The sequence below is a fragment of the Spea bombifrons genome, chromosome 2 (assembly GCF_027358695.1).
Source record: "Spea bombifrons isolate aSpeBom1 chromosome 2, aSpeBom1.2.pri, whole genome shotgun sequence".
In the NCBI taxonomy this organism is placed as follows: domain Eukaryota; kingdom Metazoa; phylum Chordata; class Amphibia; order Anura; family Pelobatidae; genus Spea; species Spea bombifrons.
The window spans coordinates 44,117,779-44,145,438 of NC_071088.1; the positions used below are offsets into that span (position 1 = coordinate 44,117,779).

Below are 27,660 nucleotides of genomic sequence, written 5' to 3' on the forward strand. Positions count from 1 at the left end.
TTCCTCTACAAGACAAACTCATTGGAGTTGGCCCTTTGTATTGATAAAGTACTACCAGAAGGACACACTGTACAACTACAGCTTTACTGAATAACCCTTCATATGGTATGAGGGAGCTGAAATGGCCAGTTAACCATCAAATGTTTAGTGTATTGATAAGAAATTAAACAGTGTTTCTCGTTAGAATGGACCTTTTATATAAATGGAACTGGAACAGTAGGGCAGTAATAATGTGTCTGTATTCATTGAAAGACTGAGATTACTTCCACTTTAAAGGTACATCATAAAAACAACTACTGTTTCCCATGTGTTATGCAGTGACACTTTCATTGACGAAACAGGCTGTAATAAATGTTCTGACTAATGCCACACCTTGTGGCATTCTTACAGCATTCCTTAGACAAAATGGTTTACATTGCAATCTAAACAAAAGGTGCCATTGTGACTATTTTTTTTCTTTGTAGTCCAGTTTTACATCATGTATTTATATTATTCAAGTGATTTTATTCCCTTATTTAATAATAACAATATTAGTGCACACACACACACGTAACTGGTTCCTTTCCTTGGACATAAGTGCTAGGCTCAATGTAAGGCCGGACTGGGGATTAAAAGAGTATTTGCCCCTTCCAGATTCTATTCTTCTATTTTTGCATATTTGTCGCACTTAAATGTTTCAGATCATTAAACTAACATCTACAAATGGAGAAAACCTGGATTAAACTAGTGGCTGGTCTACCAAAATTCCTCCAAGAATGAAACGATGACTCATCCAGGAGAACCCAGACTAGCATGTAAAAACTACAGGCCTCACTTGCCTTGCAGTGTTAACGATTCCACAATAAGAACGAGACTGTGAAAAAATGGCATCCATGGAAGAGTTGCAAGGCGAAAACCACTTCTGACCAAAAAGAACATAAAAGCTTGTCTCACATTTGCCAAAAAACATATTGATGATCTAAGATGCTTGGGATCATATTCTGTGAATTGATGAGTCAAAAGTGGAAGTTTTTGGAGGACATGGCTCCCGTTACATCTGGCGTAAAGCTAACACAGCATTTGAGCTTAGGACAAGTTATAACACTAAAATCCAACAGAAAAAGCAGATAAGTGAAATGAATTTAAATGTATTACAACAATTATTCTAGTTTTTATTTATATGCTTATAAAATTCACTGCAAAAGCCGAGTCCAGACCTTTGTCCTATGATACATTCTTAGTAAATGCTATTTTGTACAGGAAGTAATGACATTGTAAAATACCTGACACAAGTGACTTCACTCTGTGAACAATGTCATTGACTTCCTTAAAATGCCTTTGTTAAGGAAACGTTTCTCAATCTTTGGTATGTGCACTTTTTTGTAATCATAGCGATAGTTTATAGTAGACTTGGGCGCCGGCCAACTCTTCGTGTTCGTCTTCGTGGGGGAAAAAATCTTCGTATTCCACGAATATTCGCCCGTCCCTGTCTTCGGTTCAGGTGAAGATTCGTGTGCATTCCTCGTGTTCGTTTTTTTCTGTTTTTTGTAGAAGGGGTTAATATGGGGTTAACGCGGTACGGAGTATGCAGCAGCTTTGGCACCAGGAGTTTTAATGTCCTAATGAGCAACTCTACTGGTCGCCTGCAGGGGCCTCCTCTGCCAGCAGACGAGGCCACTGCTGGCGACCAATAGAGTCACTCGTACAGACTTTTAAAATCCTGGCCCAGCAATTTGACCGGCAGAGACCACTGGTCTCCCTGCTACAACAGTTAAAGGTCTGTACAAGCGACTTTATTGGTTGTTCGTATGGACTTTTCACTGTTGGAGCAGGGAGTCCAGTGGTCTCTGCCGGCCAAGTTAACCCCTGACGGGAACCTACGGATTTCTGCTCCCGTTATCTCCGCAGCATCGCAGGGGTTAACGGAGCAGAAATCCATAGGTTCGCCATCATGAGTTAAAAAGGTTGTGCGAGTGAGCCTATTGGAACCTACGGATTTCCGCTTCCATCAACCCCTGCGATGCTGCGGAGATAAGGTAGGCTAGATGGGGAAGGGACCAGGGAGATCAGTAGACGAAGATGAACACTAAGATAGGGGTATAAGGCATTTCTTGAAAGGTAGAGTGGCATATAGGGGGTTAAAAGGCATAACATGGGGCAGAGTGGCATATAGGAGGGTATAAGGCATGCCTGGGGGCAGATGTGCATAACTGGGGGCAGATGAGCATAACTGGGGCAGATGTGTATAACTGGAGGCAGATGAGCATAACTGGGGGCAGGTTTGTAAATAAAAGGAAATTAAAAAACAAAAAAATAGTTTACATGAATTAATATTTACTGGTTAAACTTTTTTCCTATAGGGTTGTCTTATATTCAGGCTTTTTCTTTTTTTCCTAAATTAATATTCAGATTTTGGGGGGTCGTCTTTTAATCAGGGTCGTCATCGAGCAAATACGGTATTTGTTTTGATGTTCTCCTTTTGCCTTTTCCTCACCAAGCCTTCATTTAATAACTACTCTAACAGTGGGGCAGAGATAAGATAGCAAGATGAATAATCATGCAGATCCTAAATAAACAAAATGCGGGTATTCAGTACAGGCTGATGATCACTGGCTGGAACACGATACCAGTACATATTTTGAATGGCCACCTAGAATTGCACACCTTTTGAGAGGCCCTTAAAGTCCAACCTAACTGTAGGCAGTTAAATGATGGGGCCCCATAACATTTAGTTTTGTAACTCATAATGCAGGAATAGAAGTCTTAATTACCGTATTTGCTCGATTATAAGACGACCCCCCAAATCGGATTATTAATTTAAGAAAAAAAGAAAAAGCCTGAATATAAGATGACCCTATAGGAAAAAAAGTTTTACCAGTAAATGTTAATTCATGTAAACTATGTTTTTTTAATAAAAGCTATGATTGAGAAAAATATATTGGTTTTATTTCCTTCTATTTTCCAACCTGCCCCTCAGTTATGCACATTTTCCCCAGAAATGCCTTATACCCCCTATATGCCACTGTGCCCTCTGATATGCCTTTTGACCCCCTATGTGCCACTCTTTGGTCCATTGCTTTGGTCCATTTGACCCCCCTATGTGCCATTTGTTTTTGGTCCATTGCTTTTTTCGGGTGAAATTCAGAGAGTAAAATTTGTTGTCACCCACTCTCGTTCATCCTCTGCCACTCTCTCACAGTAGCCAGTGCGGGCCCCTGAACAGCTGGATTAAATCAATCCACGGGCATTCCATTTATGGAAACTAACTAATCTTTTAAGATTAAGCCTGTTGCAGGCAAGTACTACAATCGTAGGAGACGGAGTTGCTATACTTGATTATACACTTGATTATATTTATTCTCATTACACAGTCTACAATACGCAACTGAGGGGAAGGTACTAGGGTAGTAAAACCTAAACGTAGACAAGACAGTTAGTCATTCCTAATCCACATATAAATGGAACCAAAAGGATGAAGATGCAAAATATTACAATTTAACTCCTACAAGTCAAGATAAAATTGCAGTCCCTATAATCTTCCTAAAATGAGGGTCCAGCGTCAGTTACACCCATTTTGTTGTAATATCTCCTTTCCCAACCCCAACTTTTTCAGAAGAAGCTAGAAATCACCTTCCACCAATTAAGGACATATTGAGGTGAAGGATGTGCTAATCGTCTAAATAATTTTGAACAATATTTCATGGTGACATCTTCCGGCTGTGTACCCACTGGTGAAAGGAGGAGGATTATTTATTATGCCACTTAAAGATTTCTGGTCAGATGTCGCCTAAAGCATTGTGTACCTTTCTGAAGAACAGAGGGCTGACAAAATGATTTGCAGTAAAAAGACATATCTCGATATGTAAAATGTGGAGAAGAAACAGGAGAATGTGAACCACTAAAATACATAAAGGGATTGAACAGAGAGGGAAATGGATTTCAAAGTAGGAGGTACAAGAGGTAATAATCTAAAACTAGAGGGTTAGATGATTAGGTGCAATACACTTAATTGAGAGGGTGGTATATAATCAGAACAGAAGTGGAAGAGATTAATAAAATCAGGAAATTTAAACATGTACAGTATGATGTAGGAATAAGGAATAATAGTCGTGAGGGTTATTGACATAGGGAAAAATTGGCAGACTGGATGGGTTAAGTGGTTCTTAATTGCCAGATTTTATGTTTGTTGTTTTATCTGTAGACGGCAATGGATTTTTTTGTACTGGACAGCAAAAAGGTTTGTGGGTCATCTCCGCAGTCTAGAAATCTTTAGTACATGTTCATTTGCTGCTTATCTGACCAATCATGCACAGAACTTCAACTCTCGTCTCTTCCTACTTCAACTATCTTTATCTTGCTGATTGTTGTCCTTCCCGCTCATGTCTTCCAGGGTCCTTCTACATGTGGTATGTTAACTTTCCCTTGTCCTAAGGCTGACCTGCCTCCTGAAGAAGACTTTGGTGTCTCTAGCTATGCAATTTGCTGAGTCTTCCCAGTCCTTTATACAGCAGAAACAAGGGTTAGCTCTTCATAATGGATTGTGAAGCTGGTTGGTTAAAATGTGCCACCACAACTCTCACTAGTAATCACCTTGCAAATTCCTGGATTAGTGAATTCTCAATCTTTGCCTGTCCCTCTGCTGCAGCTCCATAAGCCTGTTACAAGAGAGATCTGTGATCCTCCCAACTGGTCCATTTATGCCATGATTTGTGTTTGTCACCAGAATCAGGAATCTGCACACACTCCCCACAGGAACTCAGGCGCTTAGCTGTGCCAGGAAGGGCCAGCTCCCCAGTAAATCAAAATAGAAAAAGGCTCCAGGCACTCAAGGGTTCCATCAGGCAGATTTATTGAAAGAGACGAACAACAACGTTTCGACCTCACGATGAGGTCTTTATCAAGTTATCAACTTGATAAAGACCTCATCGTGAGGTCGAAACGTTGTTGTTTGTCTCTTTCAATAAATCTGCCTGATGGAACCCTTGAGTGCCTGGAGCCTTTTTCTATTATGATTTGTGTTTGTGTGAAACTGACACAACCTCCAAAGCACTTTACCAGGCTCTGTGCAATGTCATATACCACGACTTATCAATGAGGATGTCGATGATTGTACAGAGGACAGCTGGGGCATACTGAATATGCCACTGTGTGTATCTTTCTGTTTCTCTGAACACATTTTTTGGTATCGTTTTTACTTACAGGTGTGAAAGCTATACTTTTTCCTGGAGTGTTCATTCATTTTCAAAGTTCTTACATAATAATGATATGTGATGTCATCAAAATGATGTTAAATCTTCATTCAGTAAAATAGCTAATAGACAGCTTTAATATTTAAGGTTGTCTATAACGATATTGATATGTATTACTATTTTTAAAATTTAACATAAAAATTCCCTTTTAAGTTTAAATCTTAAAAACAATTTACAATAATCAACATAGTATTAAAATGTTCACATGTTAAGCTATGTTGTTATGAAAATGCGGGATCCATTACCCTGTTGTATTAAAATGATTCAACTTTAATATACCAAAATACCTTAAATTATAAAGCAAGTCATATTTTTTTTCTTAATCTAATGTTAGCCTGTTTTGTAGGCTACTAGGTGCTTGCCACTTTAAAAAAATGTATTATTCAGCCCTCAGTTATCTGTTGCCACAATTGCTTAAGCAGGAAGTTTGACACTCCTTGTTCCAAACTAACCAGGGCTTGGTTTCTGCGTCATACAAATGAGATCTCCGTCACAAGATTACCAGCATAGTAAGTCAGTGTGGTTTCATTGGGTAAACATTTATATGAGACCTGCCTCTACATAAAATACATAAAATAAATATATGCTTTATCAGAGAATAGTAGCATCAAAGCATATGTGTGGCTAATACATTGATAACTCACTAAAATAGCGCTATGTGGAATGATCCCACTTATCCTATAGTGAGGGACTCTAACAATCAAGACATGAATCATATAGCCTTACAGTTTATTTGTTATATACATTAAACCTCTTATCAGAAAAAAAGCTCTCTTGAAAAATGTAATGACTGTTACTAAAACAATGTAATAGTACCCATGGAACACATTATGCAAGGAGAATTTGTAGCACACAACTAACCCCTCCTTGATACTGAGAACCAAAAGAATCACAGAAAGTTTAATTGACCCTGATACTTAAAGGCAAAGGGCAGCATCCACCATGTGAATACCCGAGGTATTGCTGATTAAGGCACATAAACTACTTTTTAATTGATGGAAGTTATACTTATTGTAAATGAGAGTTATGAACATCCTGTATACTCCTATGTGCTGTTAGAAATGCTAAACAGGATATTATGTAATAATCTTACAAATGTTAACATTGTGCATTTGGATTTTTTTAAAGAGCCGCATTAACCCGAGATGAGGTTCAGAAAGTCAAATCAAGAGTATGGTTAGGGACCTAGTGGTGAGGACAACAGAATGGAGAATTACATTGGTGGCATCAGCATTTGTGAGACACGGTACAGCCATTTTTGGTTGCTGGTCAACATATGTTGTATAGCACATATTTATTCCCTTCTGTAAGTTTATACATTCCATACAGTGGGACTTTACATGTGCTGGTCAGATAAATGTGAAATGCGTATGTCCTGGAAAAATGAAAGAATGTGTTTACAGAAAGTAGCTTGAGAAACTGAAGAACGAAGGTAAGAGTAGATGGGTAAAAATCTTTGTACTGTGAGAAATTCGACCTGGAACCAATGGTCAATAAAGTGTTATCTGTATTATCAAAAGAGTAGATGTTTTGACATGATGCAGTAACATGATGGGTACCTAAACAACATATATCAGCGGGTTCTTGAATCTCTCCTCTGGCCCGAAGATGGCATTAACATTTATCTGCGATATCCATAATGCAGTCAACTTTAAGGCAGCAAATTTTCTACCTGATTTTGACCACTCAAATCTGACTGCTGTACAAGGTCAGACTGGCCACCGAGACTATCCCCAATTGGTTCATACACCACTACGTAGTGCTAGTTATGAATATATCTAAGAAACTTTTCATGAAAACTGTAGAACCTTAAACGGCATGGAGATCATTAACCACAGCATTCTTAGTTAATGTATAATGTGGACACATATACAGTAACAACAAACAGGTGGTACAAGTTTTGCTTGTATATGGGAAACATGATGCTTGTAGCTAAATGAAATGTAGATAATTTCAAATAAACCCCTATACTTGTTTTTAGATTTTTGACTGATGTATTTCGATTGTAAGAGTTTTAGCTGATTTTTGGACATCTGAAATACTTTGAAGTTTGTGACTTAAAATTGTAGATAGATGCAATTTCAGTGAATATCTTGATTTTGTACTACTACATTTTTACCATGTGGTTGTGAAGGATATACATATATAAAGAAACACAAACAAATTTAATAAAACTAATTACACCAAATTGAATAAAACAGACCTTGGTTTTTTATTTAGTTTAAAAACGATAATACAAACAACAGTTTGAAACAAAAAACAAAAATATATAAAAGCTTTTGGTCCATACTCAAAGCTAAAACAAACTTTAAACTTAACCTTAATTGGAAGGCAACTTTAACCCCAATAAAAGTAACGACAAACGGCCTGTTTTCCAAAGGCTCCTTAGTGCTCATGCAGCTGCTCCCTAGTCTTGTTCTTTCTTATCATTCTCCTTTTCTTGGCACACGGCCATAGTGTGATGGGGATTATGTATGTGCACAGCTGGGTCTTAGACCACTGTCCATTTAGATAAGGATGCACCGCCACTGCCCTGTTCTGAGAGTAATAAAAAGACCTGAAAACCCATCCACTCAATAATTTTCAATGTAAAGTGCCACCTGAGAAGCTCTCATTCCGGGACAATGCATTGTCCCAGATTGAGGCTGCCCAGGACAGTGCCTCGGGACTGTACCAAGCAATATGGGGCATGTGGTCACCCTAGCAATACCTCACATGCTTGGTTAAGCATGTTTGTCAGACATTGTGGGCTCAAAATTAAAAAATGCGCATTCCAGTTTTCAAACCTGGTTTTCAAACCTTGGTAGATCACATTACTAGGCCCATGTCTAATTTGAGAAACTGTAGATTTTAATTTAACCTCATAAACTATATATTCCCTGAAAGTGCACCCCTTGAAGATGTCAAAGACACATCACTTACCTTGCTAGGTGGCCCACCGAAACCACACATCTAATAGGAACACAGAATTTTGAGGTTTTTGTCCTATCTTTTATCTTTCAGTCGTGTTTTGGGGTGAATGCTGCACCCTGGCGTCCTGGAATAAGAAAGACAAGAAAACACACAAATAATTATTTCACGCTTCTCCCGAGCACCATATATAGATATAGATACCATATACCTGTGGCACATCAGCATTACACAGTTGCAAAAGAAGCCCCAAATCATGAGCGTGCAAAAATGTTTCACTTTTTTTTACAAATGAAGAAGGAAAGTGCATCTCATGCTTTTGAGTGTAAAACTACCACTAAACACCAAAATAACTAAAACTAAAAATAAATAAACTATACATTCCCTTAAAAGTACATCATATAAGAATTTCAAAGACAACCCACTTACCTTTCTAGATGGCCTACTGCAAACACAAATCTAAAATGTTGGGATGGATGCCACACACTGGGATACCTAGGACAGTAAACAAAACATATACACACATATAAACAAATACCAGGATTTCCTTTTTTTTGTACACATGACATTTTTTTGTGTCTTTACTTTCTAGGTTTTGATGCATTTTTTATGTTATTTTTTCACCTTCCCTGGGTTTGGGGCTCATTTTTAGTGTCTCTGAACCAACTAGCACGCAAATAACCAACCTAATAGCTAAGCGAACATACCTAACAGTTATCGTAGGGATTAGGGTGATAGCTTAAGGGGTAGTGCCCGTGTCCTGTTAGTAGTTCATGAAAGTGTTAGGTGGGGTTAGATGTTAGGTTACAGTTACCATATAGCCTTAGAGATGAGGATGTTGATCAGAGTAGGTCAGTGGCTATTGATCGGTGGGACTGATCAATAATCAGTGACCTAAAGAGTCATTTCAGTGGTCATATAGCATTTTATTAGGTTAAAACATGTTAAAATTAAATATATATTTATAATTAAATATATATTTAAAAAAAATATATCGCAATCAGATTACTTGTAAGTAACAAGTTTAGGCATTGAAGACCAATCAATAATTAGTGACCTAAAGTGTCAATGATAGGTGATCAGGTAGTAATAATTATGTATTAACAAAAAACAAAATGTTTAATATTTATTAATATAGTTTTTTTTAACCATGGATGACTCCTCTCTCTAAGGCAAGGGTCATGTAATGGCTGTAATAATGATCAGATCATCATCAGCCCACTCCTGTTGGCTCTGCAGCACTTGCAACTGCTATGGAGTGTAACTGACAGCAATTGACCTTGAAGCACCTTTGACTTCAGGTTATTGATGCTAAAGACTTTTTCAACTCCTTCAATGCTGGAGCATAGCATTGACAGTGATTTGATCCCTACAAGCTTGTGGGTATTGAAACACAAAAATTAACCCCTAAAATGCTATGATTGTGGCATTGATGGGGTTACACTGCACTGTCGCTCTCATTGAGTAATCAGGCTGCAGGTGAAGGACGGAGCTGGTCCCCACATTCATGTGGCGTCCGAAGAAACAAACTAACTGGTACCTGAATCCGTCTATGGCAGCTGGGACATGATTGCTGGTAAACCACAGTTAATCCTCAGTGATTGCTCCAGTAGGAGGAGTTGCTGTTGCTGTTGCTTGTCTGCCTTGAACTCTGGGCAAACAGCACCAGCAGCAGTTCCCCCATGATTGCCATGTGGGGATATTTCTTAACTAAGATGTATATATACATCCTACTGTAAGCTCTAAGGGTTAAGAGCTTCTTTTGGTGTTATTTCAGGATCTGAACTAGTTTACTGACGTAAAGTTTTTCCTCCCTCAGCTTACACACCATCTCATTCAACATCACCTGGCCCCATCAAATGCAGCAGATCGGGTCATACAGTGTGCGCTCACTGGTTGGATAGGATAGAACTCTGCAGGTTTTACCTGGAGACTATTGGTCAATGCAAAAATCTCCTGGCCGCTAGAGTGGTGTTAAGACGGTCCCGCTGATGTTGTGGGCGGTTCTGTGGACATCACGGGAAACACCTCCATTTAAAGGGGAAATGGGCAGGGCATGTCAAGACCCCACTCCCGCGACCTGGAGGATTCGAATGTTGACCCGGAAAAGCGGTGCTTCACCCGGAGAGTTCCCAGGTATGCCAGTAGTGTCTTTGCCACCACTTATTCTTATGTAATCAGAAATGTTTCTTTTCCGGGAGAATAATGCAACAATTATCTGCTGTTCTTTACATAGCAGGCAGGCATGCCTATACATAAACACTAAGCCATAATTCTAAAACAATTGTATCAGTACTCAGTAAACCACAATGACATTTGGAAATGGCATCTAGAAATAAATCTAGAAATATATGTGACCACTTTTAATAAAATCACAACTAGACTCAGTTGCTTAATTACCACAAAAATAATAAACAGAAAAAAGAAATACCAAAAAATATATAGTAAAACATATAATAATATAACACTCCTGATCAATATTGGTACACGGTTCAGGCTTAATGAGTATAAAGTTCTATATGAGGAAAACCTATAAAAAATTGTATCCAACTAAAAAAACTTTGTAGCAATTGTCCTGCAACATGAATTTGTATCAACAGTGTTTCAGCACTGAATACTTCAAAACATCAGATGGTGAGCGGTACAGTGTACCATCTTTTTATGATCCGTTAAGAAAAAGAGCATCTGTTTTACCAAATAAGGTGCCGGCCAGTTATTCTATAAAGACATAGTGCTTACTGCCTACCCCAAGGGATCCATACCATACTGAATATTTGAGGACATCTTTCTACAGATATTTTACCATCAGCACGATGTTTTGAAGTATTCAGTGCTGAAACACAGTTGTCCTGCAACAAATTCATGTTGCAGGACAATTGCTACAAAGTTTTTTAGTTGGATACAATTTTTTATAGGTTTTCCTTATATGGGACTTTATACTCATTAAGCCTGAACCGTGTACCAATATTGTCTAGCCACAAGGGCCCTGTGGTTTCTTAGACTGACAGTTGTGATTTTATTAAAAGTGGTTTTTATACTGTCACATATATTTCTAGATTTTTCTTGGGTAGTAGAAGTATTATTAAACACTCATCTACACACACCAGACACACCAGACAAGCCAGAAGCTTTTCCCTCAGAAATCTCATGGTGTTTTCACAACCACAAGGGATTCTGGGTAGGCACATGCAAACAAGGTTAACAATTATCACCTTTGCCTCTATATCCACTTTATACATGGATTCCTTGAAAGTAATTGCCCGCTGTACAAGACAGCCTTTATACAAAACTCGGGAAGAGGTACAATAGCCAGATCACCACTCATGGACAGCTGTTTTGTCCTTCATGGGACTCGTCAGCATGAGGTTGTGATACTGGCTTAATAGTATGAGGCTTGGGGTAGCTAGGGGTAGTAGAAGTATTATTAAACACTCATCTACACACACCAGACTTAAGTGGAAGGGTTTCCATCACCTTTTACCCACCATAACTTATGTAAATAGATTTTTCTTATTTCCCTAAACTGCCACTTCCAAATGTCATTGTGGTTTACTGAGGACTGATACAATTGTTTTAGTATTTTTCCATATGTTGATTCCACTTGATCGTGAGCTGCACTGTGTTGTGTGTTTTTTTTCGTGTGACTAAGCTATAATTGCCAGTGTTTGGGAAATACATTCCCTCCTTCTTGTAATGCAGGCATTTGAAGCTTGATCATTGACAATATTCCGGTTTTTTTGGAACTCCTTTTTTTTTAATCAAGCTTTAATGTGTTTTTTTTCTTTCATACATCAATCAGTCAGTATCAGTCCCCTGGTCACGCCTTTTATCACATTTTCTCTGGCCATTTTAAATATTGGAAGGTGTGCCCAGGTGATGAGCTCTGTGCTGCTTGGGCTGCTAAGTAACTTAAATTAATAGTCACATAAACATTTCCCTGACAGAGCATACACACTAGGTCTTACCCCTTTAAGGATACAAGCTGGAAGTAGTGGAAGAAATTACTCTCGAATCCTTCAACCAGGTAGAATCCATTGAGACTATGTGCCTTGAAATACCTGGGCTGCCAACAGCAGCTGATGCAGTGTTCCTCAGTATGATGTATTTTAAGTTTTACACTGTTCATTCTACAAATTCAATATATGTCCATATAGTCCAATACGTTTATTTCCTAAGCAGTGAGTTACAGGTTTGATTTAGGAAGGTAAAAACATTTTATAAAACATCTTCAACTATATATTTTGCAGAAGGAGTTCAGTTTCTTGCAGTTGAGCAGTACCAAGGTCCATTCATAATATGCACTCAATACATTCTCTGTAGCAACTAACCATCTACTTTGTGTTAAGTGAATATGTCAACAAATGAACAGGTAGTCTAGGTATGTATTGCAAGTATATTGCCATTTGTGTCTGTTAGGTGTGATAATAAGAGTAGGTTTCTTTGTGATGATTGTTACTAGCAGCACATATCTTCAATATTAGTTGATGGGTTACAGTGAAGGACACAGGATGTCTAAATATTACATGCAATGGAGGACCCTAATATAGTATTAAGGATCAAAATCAAAATAAGCCCTAGATTATTCAGTAGTATTACTGAACTGGGAAGCTGTGAAACATTTAATACAGTTTACAGATTTTCCTTTGTACTTGCGTGACCCCTGGTGGCTTAGTAAGTGTACTTCTGTTTATTCTCAATCATTTAAAGGGAATGTTCTTCTATTTATTGATTTGTATATTCTGCAGAACTAAAGGATATAATGAATAATAACACAAACAAAAGATAAGGAGAGTACTGAGCAACTGAGCTTACAATCTAGAAGGAAAAATCTTAATGTCTTAATGAATTTTAATGTAATGTCATACAGACTGCATTTCCATTAAATAATCAGTATTTCTCTCAGTAGGCTATATGGCACATATTCAATAGACTTGTGCATTTGTCTTCAGGCGTACATGAAAACGATCACGAAGAGATGATAGTGGCTGTAAAACGTAGAGGAAGACACACAACACGAAGAATCTTCGTGATCGTCTTCGTCTACTAATCTCCCTGATCCCTTCCCCATCTAGCCTACCTTATCTTCGCGGCATCGCAGGAGTTGACGGAAGTGGAAATCCGTAGGTTCGCCGTCAGGGGTTACAGGGCAGTGCGAGTGAGCCTATTGGTCGCCTGCACGGCCCGTTAACTCCTTAAGGTGCAACCTGACCACTGGTCTCCCTGCTGCAACAGTTAAAAGTCTGTACGAACGACCAATAAAGTCCTTTGTACAGACATTTAACTGATAGAGCAGGGAGACCAGTGGTCTCTCCCGGCCAAGTTATTGCACCAGGTGTTTAAAAGTCTGTACAAGCGACTCTATTGGTCGTCAGCAGGGGGGCTCGTCTGCCATCAACCGAGTGAGAGACAGAATGAGCTGTTTTTTTAAGTATTTGGTTATAAACTGGCATATTCTTTTGAAGTAGGAGCTGCTGCCGCATAGTAACGCTGAACTTCAGTACAGTACCTTACTGAACAGTTTTGGAGTAGATGGAAAAACCACTTCAACATGCTTTATGCCTTCTTCTCTTTTTTTTCAACTGAATGAATGTTTATATCTAAAAATATCTCCCATCTAGAGAAATGTTTAATTTCTCTAAGTGAGTAAGACAGCGACTACCCCCTATCCCCTAAGGTAGACCTCTGTGGAAGAATGGATGAATTCTATTCCATATTTTGTTCTCCTGAAAGTGCACGTCCACACTATTATCCGATAACACCGGTTTTGGCTGGAACTAGGTACAAGGTTCTTTTGGATGCAACAAGTGTCAATTGCCCACCCATTTGCTCTGTTATTTTTTAGATATGCTGCTTATAAGGGCATACTGCTACTTTATGTAAAATTATTGGATTAGAATAAGGTTTTATTTTCAGTCTTTGTGATAAGCATATAAATACAGCCATAATGCTGTAATAAACAGATATCTTATTATACATACACTCCTGTCTGTGTGTCTGATTTCTCTTGGGCCGCTCGATAAAGATATCTACATAATTTGTAGATATTCCGAGTATAGAAGTACTCGGAAATTCTCTGACACCTCCCTGACAGGCATTGTATGTACTTGTGTGTTGTATGATAATATAAGTATTTGAGCATTTTGAGAATATTTCTGATGCTATTTAATCTATGATTATATATGGATTTTTTCTGTAAATATGATAAATTAATAAAAAGTAACTAAATAAAACAAAATATGTCCTACCCTATCCGTATCTTGTACTTGGAGCTCAGAATCTATATGTGAGCTCAAGTTTTGTTACTGCTAAGTGTGCTGTCAAGTATGCAGTAGTAAAAATGTGAAAAGGACACTTTGTCCAGCTAGTGCAAGCTCGCTATTACCACACTCCGTTAGTCCATTAGTGAATTAGTCTAAATCATAGTGACCACACATATGACAGAATTTCATTGACTTGCTCCAAATTGAAAAATAATTCCTACTGATTTGCAAACAGGGATGTATTGTTGAATAGCTTACATGAGGTTAATTAAATTTCTATAAATATCCTGTTCTCCTGTGTGCCGGTGCAAACGTGAGTTATCAGCATTGGGCCGATTGAAAGGCGCCGCTTGAGTAGCAGGACAAGTTGGGGAGATCATGGATCTTCCTCTAAGCAGCCCAAAATAAAGGGAACAGAGGTTTCAACCACATGTCTTCAGAAAGGGGAATTGGGGAGAAAGAGGAGAGACGGTACGAGGTTAGAGAGGGAAAGAGAAAAATATAGTGGGTGCGATAATGATGAGGATAGGAAAAGGGGATAGCTAGAGACATCGGGAGATAATAAAAAAGAGACAAGATGGGAAGAAAAGGGGGAGATAATGAGAAAGACGAGATGGGGAAAGGTGTCAGGGTCCATCCAGGCTGTGGAGCTGCATATCTCTGTTTTTCCCTGCTCTGTCCATATGCTCTGTCCTAAACCTCTGATTCCTTGATTCCAGTCTGCTCTTAGCTTCAGCTCCTGTTTCCTTTATAAGGTGTGTCCCACCCATTTGTTCTGTTTGTCTCAGTCTGCAGTCTAAAGGTATGTCCTTTCTCGGTTCTGTGTTTGGATTCAATGTTTAGTTTATCAGTACTTTCGTATGCAGGGCTTAGCGTTAGGACCCACCGTCATTGAAGTACTTTGGCGTAGTGGTGGGCTAAGCATACTATGGCCATAAGATGTGACGGAATCTCCAATTGTTATCTTTTAGTCCTAGGCTAGTTCCTGTATCCATGTGTGTCTGTCTCTTATGTACCTTTGCCCTCCTTCCCTGAATCATCTGAGGCTTCTGGTTCCTCTCTCCTCCCCATGTCCCAGTTAAGATGTCCTATCCTTGCTTAAAGGAGAAGCGTCCGAGGATTCCGGCTCCTCACTCCTTCCCCTGTGTTCCTTGCCTTGTTCCCTGTCCTTTGTTGTGCCCTGTATCATGTATGTCTTGTCTGGTTATGTTCCTTGCTCGGTCCCCTGTTCCTTGCTCTGTCCTTGCTTGCTACGTTTCTGTTGATGCTCTGCTTAGCTTCCATACTCCCAGCCTGCGGCATCCTGCACATGATTCCAGTGCTATGTTTCATGCCTGCTCCAGGGTACCTGCAGGATATCTCCAAGTTTTGTTCGTTTAGTCAGATCCAAGTTTTGTTCGGATTTCCACATCCAGCCAAGTTTTGTTCTGCTCTGTTCTGGACTACATCCGCTGCTATGTCAGGGCGCTGGTATGTGGCTGCACAACCCTAGGTGCTCAACACCCGGGTGAGTGTGGTCGCCCTGCACCAAGCCCTGTCCTACTCCACTACTGCTCAATACCTCCTGAACTCCATCTATGGGCGCTCTGGGTCTTTACAGTCATCTGTATGGACCCAGTTCCTGACACAAGGGGAGTGATATATTGAAAAAGGTTAGAGATAATAAGAAGGAGAAGAGATGAGGACATAGGGAAGAAATAAAGAGAAAGAAGAGAGATGGAGATAAACAGAGATAATCAGAAAGGGAGAGAAAAAAAGATAAAAAAGAGGAGATATAATGAGAAAGTAAGAGAGAGAAATAGAAGAAGAGATAAAGAAAAAGGGTGGGAAGATAAACAGTACAAAAAGAGATAAAAAGAAAGGCAGAGATAGAAGGAGATTAAGAGAACGAGGAACTGTAGGGAGAAAAGGGGAGCCATAAAGAGAAAGAAGAGAGATAAAGACAATATCTTAGGATAAGATAGGACAAGTCCTTATGTGTGCAACCTGGGTGCTTGGCAAGACCTATGGATGCAATCTGTGTGCTGAGCAAGTCTTGTGGATGCAATCTGGGTGCATAATTTATTTAAACTATATCTTCAATGCTGAGTTTGCATGCCATTTTCAGTTGATCTTTATCTGTAAGGCTGGGTTTGTGTGTTATTCACATCTAAGGCCGGCCCTGATTGCTACTCGTACATCCATTTCAGGTTACTCACCAGACCCACACCATTCATTTACAATGCGATAGGCATAGTATTGTGCTCCTCCCCTGCCCTGCATTTGTGGTGTAAGGAGTAATCATGTGGAGTCGTGCTAAGGTCAGAAGCAGGGAAGACCGTACTGACTCTGACAGTATCGTCCTAATCTGCAGGGTCAGAGCGGCAAGTACTTGAGGTGTAGCTTGCAAATGCTTGCCCAGGTTCCAAAATTACAGATGGTCCTGTACATGTCAAAAACACACACACACATTGCTAGAATAATAACTTAAAATAATAATGTGGCAGATATATCCAAATATTTGGTTTGTGTGCATGAATAAGGACACCATTATGTTAACACATTGCCCGACATACTGATTCATATTCCTTTATTCTCCCAAGGACCATCATGAGATGTGTTGCTTTTAACCAGGCTTTAGTTCAGGTATATTAAAAGTTGGGGAAAAGGATGACTGGTGAAAATATAGCAATATAACATTATTTATGCTCAGGCTTGCATGGACTAAAGACCCAAAAACAATCTAATCCCCACCAAGGGATTTATTTTTTGGTAAGAGATAAGGAAAATGGGGAGAAGATCAAAGCAGATAAGCCCCAATAAAAATTTGAAAGAAAGGTAGGGGAGCAGAGAAAGTGTTGCCTAAAACATTAGGCCAGTTAGTTAGGCAGAAATCTTGACTAATACTCGTGATACTTTAAAACTTGCCTGGGATGCATATGTACAACTTTCCTAAAGTTAAAGAAACTTCTACCTTTCTCTTAAGGCTGGTATTCCAAGTACTGTAGGAATCAAGAGTCTTTGGAAAAAACGTAGATTCACAGCCACAGAAAATGTGCTTTTATAGTACATATTGAGTATGTTTGCCATATCTGTTTTGGGCTTCTTTATAAATGAGCAATCTGGCTGGACTTATCACTTGGGCTGAATGTTTACAGCCCTCCCCTGCCTGTGACAGAGATGCTTAAATTGCTAGACCCATGAATTTTAGTAATCTGAGAACCTCTGCTGTGCAATCGCCTAGCTAAGCACTTGTGGAGTCTAGGCACCACTGTCACGAGACTGGCTATGTCGGCACCTCTTGCATGCAATTAGCCATTTGAGCACTTCTGGTATGCAAAAGGCCAGCTAAGCACATCTGTCATTTGATGACACAACTACCACAATAATCAAGTGTATACAGCACACACATATATATAGCACAATTAGCCATTTCCCCTCCCAGTGTGATGTGACTTGTTAGTGTTACAAGCACTCGGGTGTGAATGGGGAGCAGGTGTGTTAAATTTGGTGTTATCACTCTCACACTCTGTCATACTGGTCACTGGAAGTTCAACATGGCACCTCATGGCAAAGAACTCTCTGAGGATCTGAAAAAAATAATTGTTGCTCTACATAAAGATGGCCTTGGCTATAAGAAGATTGCCAAGACCCTGAAACTGAGCTGCAGCACGGTGGGCAAGACCATACAGTGGCTTCACAGGACAGTTTCCACTCAGGCCATGCCATGGTCGACCAAAGAAGTTGAGTGCACTTGCTCAGCGTCATATCCAGAGGTTGTTCTTGGGAAATAGACGTATGAGTGCTGCCAGCATTGCTGCAGAGGTTGAAGCCCCCACCCACACACACACTGTCAGTGCTCAGACCATACGCCGCACACTGCATCAAATAGGTCTGCATGGCTGTTGTCCCAGAAGGAAGCCTCTTCTAAAGATGATGCACACGGAAGCCTGCAAACAACTTGCTGAAGACAAGCAGACTAACGAAATGGATTACTGGAACCATGTCCTGTGGTCCGATGAGACCAAGATCAACTTATTTGGTTCAGATGGTGTCAAGCATGTGTGGCGGCAACCAGGTGAGGAGTACAAATACAAGTGTGTCTCGCCTACAGTCAAGCATGGTGGCGGGAGTGTCATAGTCTGGGCCTGCATGAGTGCTGCCGGCACTGGGGAGCTACAGTTCATTGAGGGAACCATAAATACCAACATGTACTGTAACATACTGAAGCTGAGCATGAACCCATCCAAGAAAACACACCTCCAAGACGACCACTGCCTTGCTAAAGAAGCTGAGGGTAAAGGTGATGGACTGGCCAAGCATGTCTCCAGACCTAAACCCTATTGAGCATCTGTGGGGCATCCTCAAACGGAAGGTGGGGGAGCGCAAGGTCTCTAACATCCACCAGCTCCGTGATGTCATCATGGAGGAGTGGAAGAGGACTCCAGTGGCAACCTGTGAAGCTCTGGTGAACTCCATGCCCAAGAGGGTTAAGGCAGTGCTGGAAAATAATGGCGGCCACACGAAATATTGACACTTTGGGCCCAATTTGGACATTTCCACTTTGGGGTGTACTCACTTTTGTTGCCAAGGTTTAGACATTAATGGCTGTGTGTTGAGTTATTTTGATGGGAAAACCAAATTTACACTGTTTACAGGCTGTACACGTACTACTTTACATTGTAGCAGAGTGTCATTTCTTCAGTGTTGTCACATGAAAAGATATAATAAAATATTTACAAAAATGTTAGGGGTGTACTCACTTTTGAGAGATACCGTATGTATAATTTAACAGGTATTTTTTTAAACTAAATGATGGATTGTATAGATCGAAATGGTTTGAAATGAAAGCCCTGCTTATCTTGAAAAAACAAATTATAATTTGTGTGGGTACACTAAATGAGAAAGCGGGAAACTATGGTTAAACAAGAATATAGCAGAAATTTTGAGAATGTTGTTTTCCACAAGTGATAAAGGTGTTTAGCAACTGCTGACATTCCGTTTTATGAAAGTCAGTGATGCCCTACAGGCTTGTGCCAATATCACACTTGCATAAACTTTACATACAATTAGCAGAAAGTTTTAAACTAAAGTAACCTCCTATTCCCACATTTGCTACTGCTATATAGACAAAATGTATTGATTAGGTATGATAATAATGGTTTCTAATAGAGCATTAAAATCCTAAGGATGTGTGTTTATTTCATGTATTTTCATTTCTGATTTCAGAGCAGTTAAAAAAAGCTTTATTATTTTCAAGACATGTTAGGCACAAGACACAAAGCTCACATCATCTCAAACAGGTTTCTTGAACATGACAATGTACTCCAATGACCTCCACAGTCACCAGATCTCAAGCACCTTAAGCACCAGGTGGACTCCCATCTTGGCCCCTCAAACTATTCAGCACATGTTCCTACTGCACTGTCCGGGCAAAATATAATTGCAGGTGTTTTGTCACCGGGGACCATTGGTCAAATTATATTTTTGTGTCATTGTTAATCTGCCCCTAGGGGGTTGTATAGCAAACCATGCATTTTCCACCACTGTCAAGCCAAATGAAAAAAAATAAATAAAATGAAATTTATATGAAAATGCATGGAGGCACTTGCTTTCATGGCAAAATAGCCTCCCTGTGGTTGGGCTGAATTGGCCACGAATACTCCCTTACCTGCTTTTTTGTCTTGTCCTTGCAAGAACCAGGCAGGAAAGAGGTAGTCCAGTGGTCACAAATATTGTTTAAAAAGACTCCCCAGATATGCAAGATCAAGATAGCCAAGCATTAGGGTTTATAAACTCGCAATAAAGAAAATTGTTATAGTGAATACAGACTTTTTGTATGACATTCACTTCATCAGACGTCCTTGACTTATCTACCCTGGACAGCTTGATTATTTAATTTCCATTTTAGTTTATCTTTTTGGCAATCCTTGGGTCAACTTCACATGGGCCTAATCAAAGTAGATTAAACACCGAGGAAGGTCACTACTATTAGATCGTGAGGCTGTTTGGTATAGAAAAGGCATGTGGCCATTTCAGTTATTGGATTATCTCATAGTGGCAATAGAAAGAGGTCAGTTGAACGGTCCAAAACCAATATATAAAGCGGTTATCTTAATTTAATTGGTTACATTGTAATCACAATATTACTAAGTAAAGTAAAATAAGAACTTTTTACAAACTTATTATTTTTTTTCTGCAGTGTTACAGTGTCAGCTAGATAATGAGAAAGGGGAGGAGAGTTCTATATAAAAGGCAAGTCTTTTGAGGTGTAATCAGTACAGAGGCAAAAATGGCAAAACTTATCCTCCTCACGGGTAAGTTCAGTCTAATTCATAGGATTTATGAGACACTCATTCCTATAGCAGCAACTGATATTTTCAAACTGGTCTTAAGTCATTGCTTAAAGCAACGCAATGAGATTATTTTCGTTTATTTATTCTCCATTGAGAATGGATCATTTTGTGGTGCCAGGGTTGGACTGGGATTCTGGGAAATTCCCCAGTTGCTGCCTGACCTGGGGCCATACCGAGGGCAGTGGTGCACTTCACCCAGGCTCCACGAGGGCTGGTCTGGGTAGCAGGCACAGAGCGCAAGGTTAGTCACTTTGGACCTCGGTTTCCGGGCTTTGTAGCACTACGCACCGGTGATTGATGCCCATGCTGGTACATGGCGTCATATCCCAGCACTCGGTATCAATCTCCCCACCGCCATAGAGCACCAAAGCATAAGTCTGAAGTGAAAGACCTTGCGCTCTCACAACACTGAAGAACTAGAGAAGAAGAGGAGAAAGGTAAGAGACGGGGTGGTTAGATGATGGGGAGAAAATGTAGGTCGGAGATGGGGAGAAAAAGGTAGGTAGGAGATGGGGAGAAAGGGATGCTGTAAGGGCAAATGTTAGCCAGTAAATTTGTGTGTAAGTGTTAATGTATATGTATGGGCAGACATATATACAGCAGTGTATATATGTGTATACGGGTAAACAGGTGTAAGGGGCTGTGTATATGTGTGGGGGGGCAGGTGTATGTAAGGGCAGTCTATGTTGATATACATATGGGCAGGCATATGTAAGGGCAGTGTAAGTGTGTGTATATATGGGTAGCCTTTTGAGGCACATATCTCCCATTTACTGTGCATCTGCGAGTCAGTGGCGCAACGGATAATACATATCCAGTGACACACTGACGACCAGACACGAAGAGCAAAACCGCAGCGCAGACCTGTAGGCAGACTGACAGACTCAAAGGCTGGGGACAAGAAGGTAACAAAAAATATGGATTAGGGAAAGCTGGAGGGAGGGTATAAAGGGGAAATAATGCTAGGTATGGAGATGGAGGGGGTGGTTTTGGTGCAATATGGGGTGATAATAATTGGGGTGGAAATCATGGTGGTAGATATGAATATGCCGGTTGGGGGATATGACTTATATGAATATTTATGTATGAGGATGGCTAGGAGCAGTTCTACAGTTACATACATAATTACACACAGAATCAAAAACAACTACGGCCACTCTGACATTGATACACTTGGACATTGATACACTTGGACATCCATGCATTTGGACTACAAGTTTATTTGCCTATTTAATATCTACAGTGAAAGTGATTTTTGTGTTTTAAATAACTGTTTTTTCAATAATTTATTTTGGTAACCTTAAAATGCTTAAATTCATACTTAAAATATTATTTAGAATTATTTGGACTATAATGGCGCTCTCCCAGATAGTCCCAACCCATTCTATTCCCTTACAAAATAATAAGTAATACTGCAGTTTTTTGGACATGAAAAAACTGCAATACTGCACTTTTACTGCAGTATTACTGCACATTTACTGCAGTTTTACTGCATTTGTACTTCACTGTACTGCAGTTGTACTGCAGTTATTTTTGTATGGAAGTACAAATGCAATAAAGCTACAGTACTTTGAAGTACAACTGTAGGTTTGCAATATAAAAAAAAAGTGCAGTAAATGTGCAGTAATACTGCAGTAAAAGTGCAGTAAATGTGCAGTAATACTGCAGTAAAAGTGCAGTATTGCAGTTTTTTCATGTCCAAAAAGCTGCAGTATTACTTCAGAAAAAACTGCAGTAATTTTTCGTAAGGGATATGTCATGGGTCACAATGATATTAAGGACTGTGTTTTCATATGAATCTTATTTATTAATAATTTGTTCTTTAAATATACTTTATTAATGCAGGGTTTATCTCTATTCTGAAGTAAAAACAATTTAAGCCAGGATCCCGCACATGTGCCGTATGCCCATGAAATATGGGGCTGGTATTCAGTTATTTCCAGGGCTGGTTTGTATTCCCAGTCTAGCCCTGATGCTCTTTTTTGTTATCTTTTGTGGATACATTTTTGGTCCTTATGATACCATTTTCTATGAGTAAACCAAACGAATGAAAACTATGGAGGCAGGCAAAAGATGATTAGTAGATTCTAGTGAACTGTCAACATTATTGTCATTTGGATCTTTTGCCTCTTACCCTGAATCTTCGTAGCCTGATTTACATAGGAGCAACATATTATCCTCCACCCTATATTTTAATAGCCTTGTTTGATGTTTTCAATGTTTAATGATGATGTAATGGTAAATTATGTAGGCCTTCATAATATCTTTTTATGTTTCTTTAGGGCTAGCACTTCTGCTGAATGCTCAAATAGGTAAGTCTCCATAAAAGATTCAGAAACCATAAACCTTAATCTTACTGTAACTTAGCAGACTATAGCTAAAACTCACCACACCTAAAGGTATGTTAGCCCTATATCAGGCTGGCAACTGCATAAAGTATACAATAAGCATTTGTTCACAAATCTAACATTCTAGAAGTAATAGAAATACGCATGTGTGCTAGAGTTTCTATCCTATGGTCCAAATGTTGCTTGAAGATTAGTAAGGTGTCAAACGACTTTTTGCAGCATTGTAATAAAACTTTATGACACCTTTCATGGTTCTTGTATGACCAGCAGCAAGTCTATATAGCACAGATTATACAAAATGACATACTTGATTAAACAGTATATCAATTTACCGAACAAATTATGAAGTCATTCATATTCATATTACATCTTGCCTTAACTGATTTTAGTTATTGTAGTTTGCTTGAAGGGTATGTATAAAATAGTACTTCACAAGTTAGGTTGGACCAAAAATGTCAATATTCATCTGGAGATGGGGTCTCCAAGTCTGTACACAATACTGTAGGTGAGGTTTGACCAGAGATCCATAAAATGGCAGGACCACTTCCCTCTTCCTGCTACTAATGCCTCTCACACCAAGTTACCTACTTATGCACAGTAATCACCATAAACATTCAGAAACACAGAGCAGTTTTAAGTTCTTAACTTAAGCTACCTCTGTCTCCTTGATCCACACAGGCTCTGCCTATGAGCTGTCATGCTACTTCACCAACTGGGCCCAGTACAGACCTGGTCTTGGGAAATTCAAGCCTGATAACATTGACCCATGCCTTTGTACTCACTTGATCTATGCCTTCGCTGGAATGTCCAATAACCAGATCACCACCATTGAATGGAATGATGTCACCCTTTATAGCTCCTTCCAAAACCTCAAGAACCAGTAAGTGATACATTTGCAACTCTCAGTGTTTAACAGATAGGGACAAACTATTCCAGATGCAAGACATAAACGCATGGAAACTTATATGGGGCAACCACCTGCCCAAATGTTTTTTTTCACTAATATTAGTTTATAATATATTTTTTTTATTCCAGGAATGGTAACTTGAAAACCCTGCTGGCTATCGGAGGTTGGAATTTTGGAACTGCACCGTGAGTACCAAACTATAAAAAGAACAGGATTCAGACATATTTATCTCACTCAATAATAATATAATTTAATTACTTTTCAGGTTCACAGCTATGGTCTCCACTGCACAGAATCGCCAGACATTCATCACCTCTGTTATCAAATTCCTGCGTGAGTACGGGTTTGATGGGCTGGACATTGATTGGGAATATCCTGGATCTAGAGGCAGCACTCCTCAGGACAAAGCACTTTTCACTACTTTGGTTCAGGTGAGAAAATCTATTACAACCGTCTGCCAGGAAAATCCTCAGTGTTTATTTTATTTATTTCCCTGTACAATAGTTTTTGTGTTACGTTCAATCCACTGAAATGTGAATATATATTGTTTAATAGAAAATATGATAGATGGATAAAAGTCTCCTAGGGCATTATGCTAACCTGTGAGTTTTGTTCTTGTGCAGGAAATGAGAGCAGCTTTCGAAACAGAAGCTTCACAAACAAACAAACCCAGGCTCATGGTCACTGCTGCCGTGGCTGCTGGCATCTCTAACATTCAGTCTGGCTACCAGATTCCCCAACTTGCTCAGTAAGTAGGATGATACTCCCTAGCTTGTTTTATTGAAGGGATCAATTGTACTGTAAAAATGAAGTTTCCTTTCCTACAAACATAAGATATTAATGACAGATTTCAATATCCCACAGGGCTCTTGATTACTTCCATGTAATGACCTATGACTTACATGGCTCATGGGAAGGATACACCGGAGAAAACAGCCCATTGTACTCTAATCCTTCTGCCACTGGATACAACTCCTACTTGAATGTTGTTAGTATCTATCTTTTTAGATTATCTTTATTAAAAAAATACTTAAATAGACACTTACTTAATAAAAAAAACTTGTACTTAACTTTGCAATGCAAAGAGCAGCTGAAAGGGATTTAAATGGAACCCAACATAACCAGTTGTACGTAAAAAGCCAAATTCAGTTAATTCTACCAATTTCACATATTATATATGCATATCTAGGTACTTGGTGTGGATGAGCAATGGCAAAGTGACTAACATGTGCTAGTATAAGTTCATACATACCTGTTAAGGACCTGCAAAAGCCATCATACTATGCTGAGTGTCATTGTGCAAAGACAGGCTTTTATTTACTGGCTGTATTTAAGATGCATAGTGACGTGTGTTATAAAAAATGTAATTGCACAATGTAAAATGAATCCATTGCTACCTAATCACATGCTGTCTCATTGTAGGATTACGTCATGAACTACTGGCTTAACAATGGTGCACCAGCTTCTAAACTCATCGTTGGCTTCCCCACCTATGGACACACTTTCATCCTGAGCAACCCATCCAATACTGCCATTGGAGCACCCACTTCTGGTGCTGGCCCTGCTGGACCTTATACAAGACAATCTGGATTCTGGGCATACTATGAGGTATGTTATTGCAGTCCAATGTATCATCCTAATGTTGTGTTACACAAAAGTAATGATGGTAAGCAAGTGCCTTACATTGAATAAGCCTGGTTACATAACCTAGTATTAAATATAATTTGTGCTTCATACACAATCAAGCATATCAATTATTCTGTTCACCTAAGAGCTCAGAACAATCAAAGGTATTTTGAAGTTCCTCAATCGATCAATTACCAACCTACCAGTTGTATTATGTCAACAGAAACATGCTAGCAAACTATCTGTATTTAGCTTAGATGGTCCAGGTACGGAAGCGGATTGCTGGGCTCCCCCATGGTCCTTTAATCTACAGATGTGGAAAATGACATTTAGCTAGTTACAGTTGTGATCATCACTGAAAAAACCTTGGCCTCTTGAAGTTGTCCATGCACATCCCTCTGCAGCTAAGGCTTCTGTTTCTTTAGTAGCATTGCTGAAGTAAAACTTGTTTAATCTATTCTTAACCCTTTTTGTGTAATGCTCTAAATATTTTCATATTGTTCATATGATTTCCACAGCCTCAGTGGGACATATAAATTAATAGTGAACTTATTTTTATTACCCAATCCTTGTTTTGCACAGATCTGCACTTTCTTGAAAAATGGAGCTACTAATCAATGGTCTTCTGCAGAAGATGTCCCTTATGCTTACCAAGGAAATGAGTGGCTGGGATATGACAATCAGAAGAGCTTCCAGATAAAGGTATTTTCAACATTTAAAAATATAAAGATTCAACAATAACATTTAAAGGACTAACAAATTTTGTTTTATTCTGTTCGTAGGCAGAATGGCTGATGAAGAACAACTTTGCAGGTGCCATGGTGTGGGCTATTGATCTGGATGATTTCACTGGCACATTCTGTAACCAGGGCAAGTTCCCATTGATCACCACATTGAAAAACACCCTTGGCATCCAGGCCTCTGGTAAGTGTAATCTTGATAGCAGTAATTTTGTGTAGCTTGTGAAAAAAGGTTTTCAGAATATAACCCAACTGAGCAATATTAAACAGTATGCACAATTCCATAGATTAAATGTAGCTATGTTATTAATATTTGTTGAGTAAGAGTGTGATACATTTGGAGAGAGTTCTTAAAAAAATGTCTTCCAACCACAGGATATAGCAGAGATGTGTTATATACTTTCATCCTGTAGACATATATTTGGGCAACATAAAGTAACAAGATTGTTTTTACTCTCGAATATATTTTATAATACCCTGACATACTTTTTTTGCTTTTTTGCAGGTTGTACTCCCCCAGCTTCTCCGGTTGCTCCAATTACAGCTGCTCCAGCCACAGTTCCTGCTGGAAGTGGATCTGGAGGCAGTGGCTCTGGGAGCAGCTCTGGTGGAAGCTCAGGTGGCAGTGGATTTTGCGCTGGCAAAGCAAGCGGCCTGTACCCAGTGGCTGGAAACAAGAATGCTTTCTGGCACTGCTTAAATGGAATTACCTACCAACAGCATTGCCAGGCTGGTCTTGTCTTTGACCCAAGCTGTGAATGTTGTAACTGGGCATAATCTGGAATTGTTTAAGTGCTCTAAAGTAAATGACCAAGATAACACTGTAACAACCCTGGTTTGTACAATAAAATATCAAGCATAGCAAGTGTCCCTGTTTTTATTCCAAGTCAAGTCCAAATTATTTGTACAAATATGGCAACAATGTAATAATGGATTACATTTGACAAGTGATTACATGTGACAAGGCTACATCAACGTACCACCTTGGTAAGACCAAACCTTTGGGAGGTGTTCTGTTGTGAGCACTAGTGCATGGAAAGACATTTAAAGGTTTTGTGTTTTTTTTTTACTCTGTGTATCAACAGACATGCAACTCAAACATATTATTGCATAAATAGTGAAATATCAATGCAGTTTCTGCGATATGGTATAATTACAGTAGTTTAGGTTAAGAAAAAAGCTCCATCAAGCTCAACCCTTTTCCCATTTCTTGTTAACCGCTGTTGATCCAAAAGAAGGCAAAAAAGCTTTATGTCAGCAATTTTCGAGTTGTGCTTTCAATGGGGAACAAAATTCCTTCTTGTCA

At 39.2% G+C, this 27,660-nt stretch overlaps 1 protein-coding gene across 1 annotated transcript; it reads left to right on the top strand.

Moving 5' to 3' along the window:
- Window positions 1-20,605: 20,605 nt before the first annotated feature.
- On the top strand, window positions 20,606-27,215 carry LOC128474519 (acidic mammalian chitinase-like). The gene is made up of 11 exons (XM_053456871.1): window positions 20,606-20,694; window positions 23,016-23,045; window positions 23,760-23,961; window positions 24,117-24,173; window positions 24,254-24,419; window positions 24,612-24,736; window positions 24,853-24,976; window positions 25,411-25,596; window positions 26,197-26,316; window positions 26,397-26,538; window positions 26,860-27,215. The coding sequence occupies exons 1-11, from the start codon at window positions 20,670-20,672 to the stop codon at window positions 27,129-27,131; spliced, it is 1,449 nt and encodes a 482-aa protein (XP_053312846.1). The 5' UTR covers window positions 20,606-20,669; the 3' UTR covers window positions 27,132-27,215.
- Window positions 27,216-27,660: the final 445 nt, after the last annotated feature.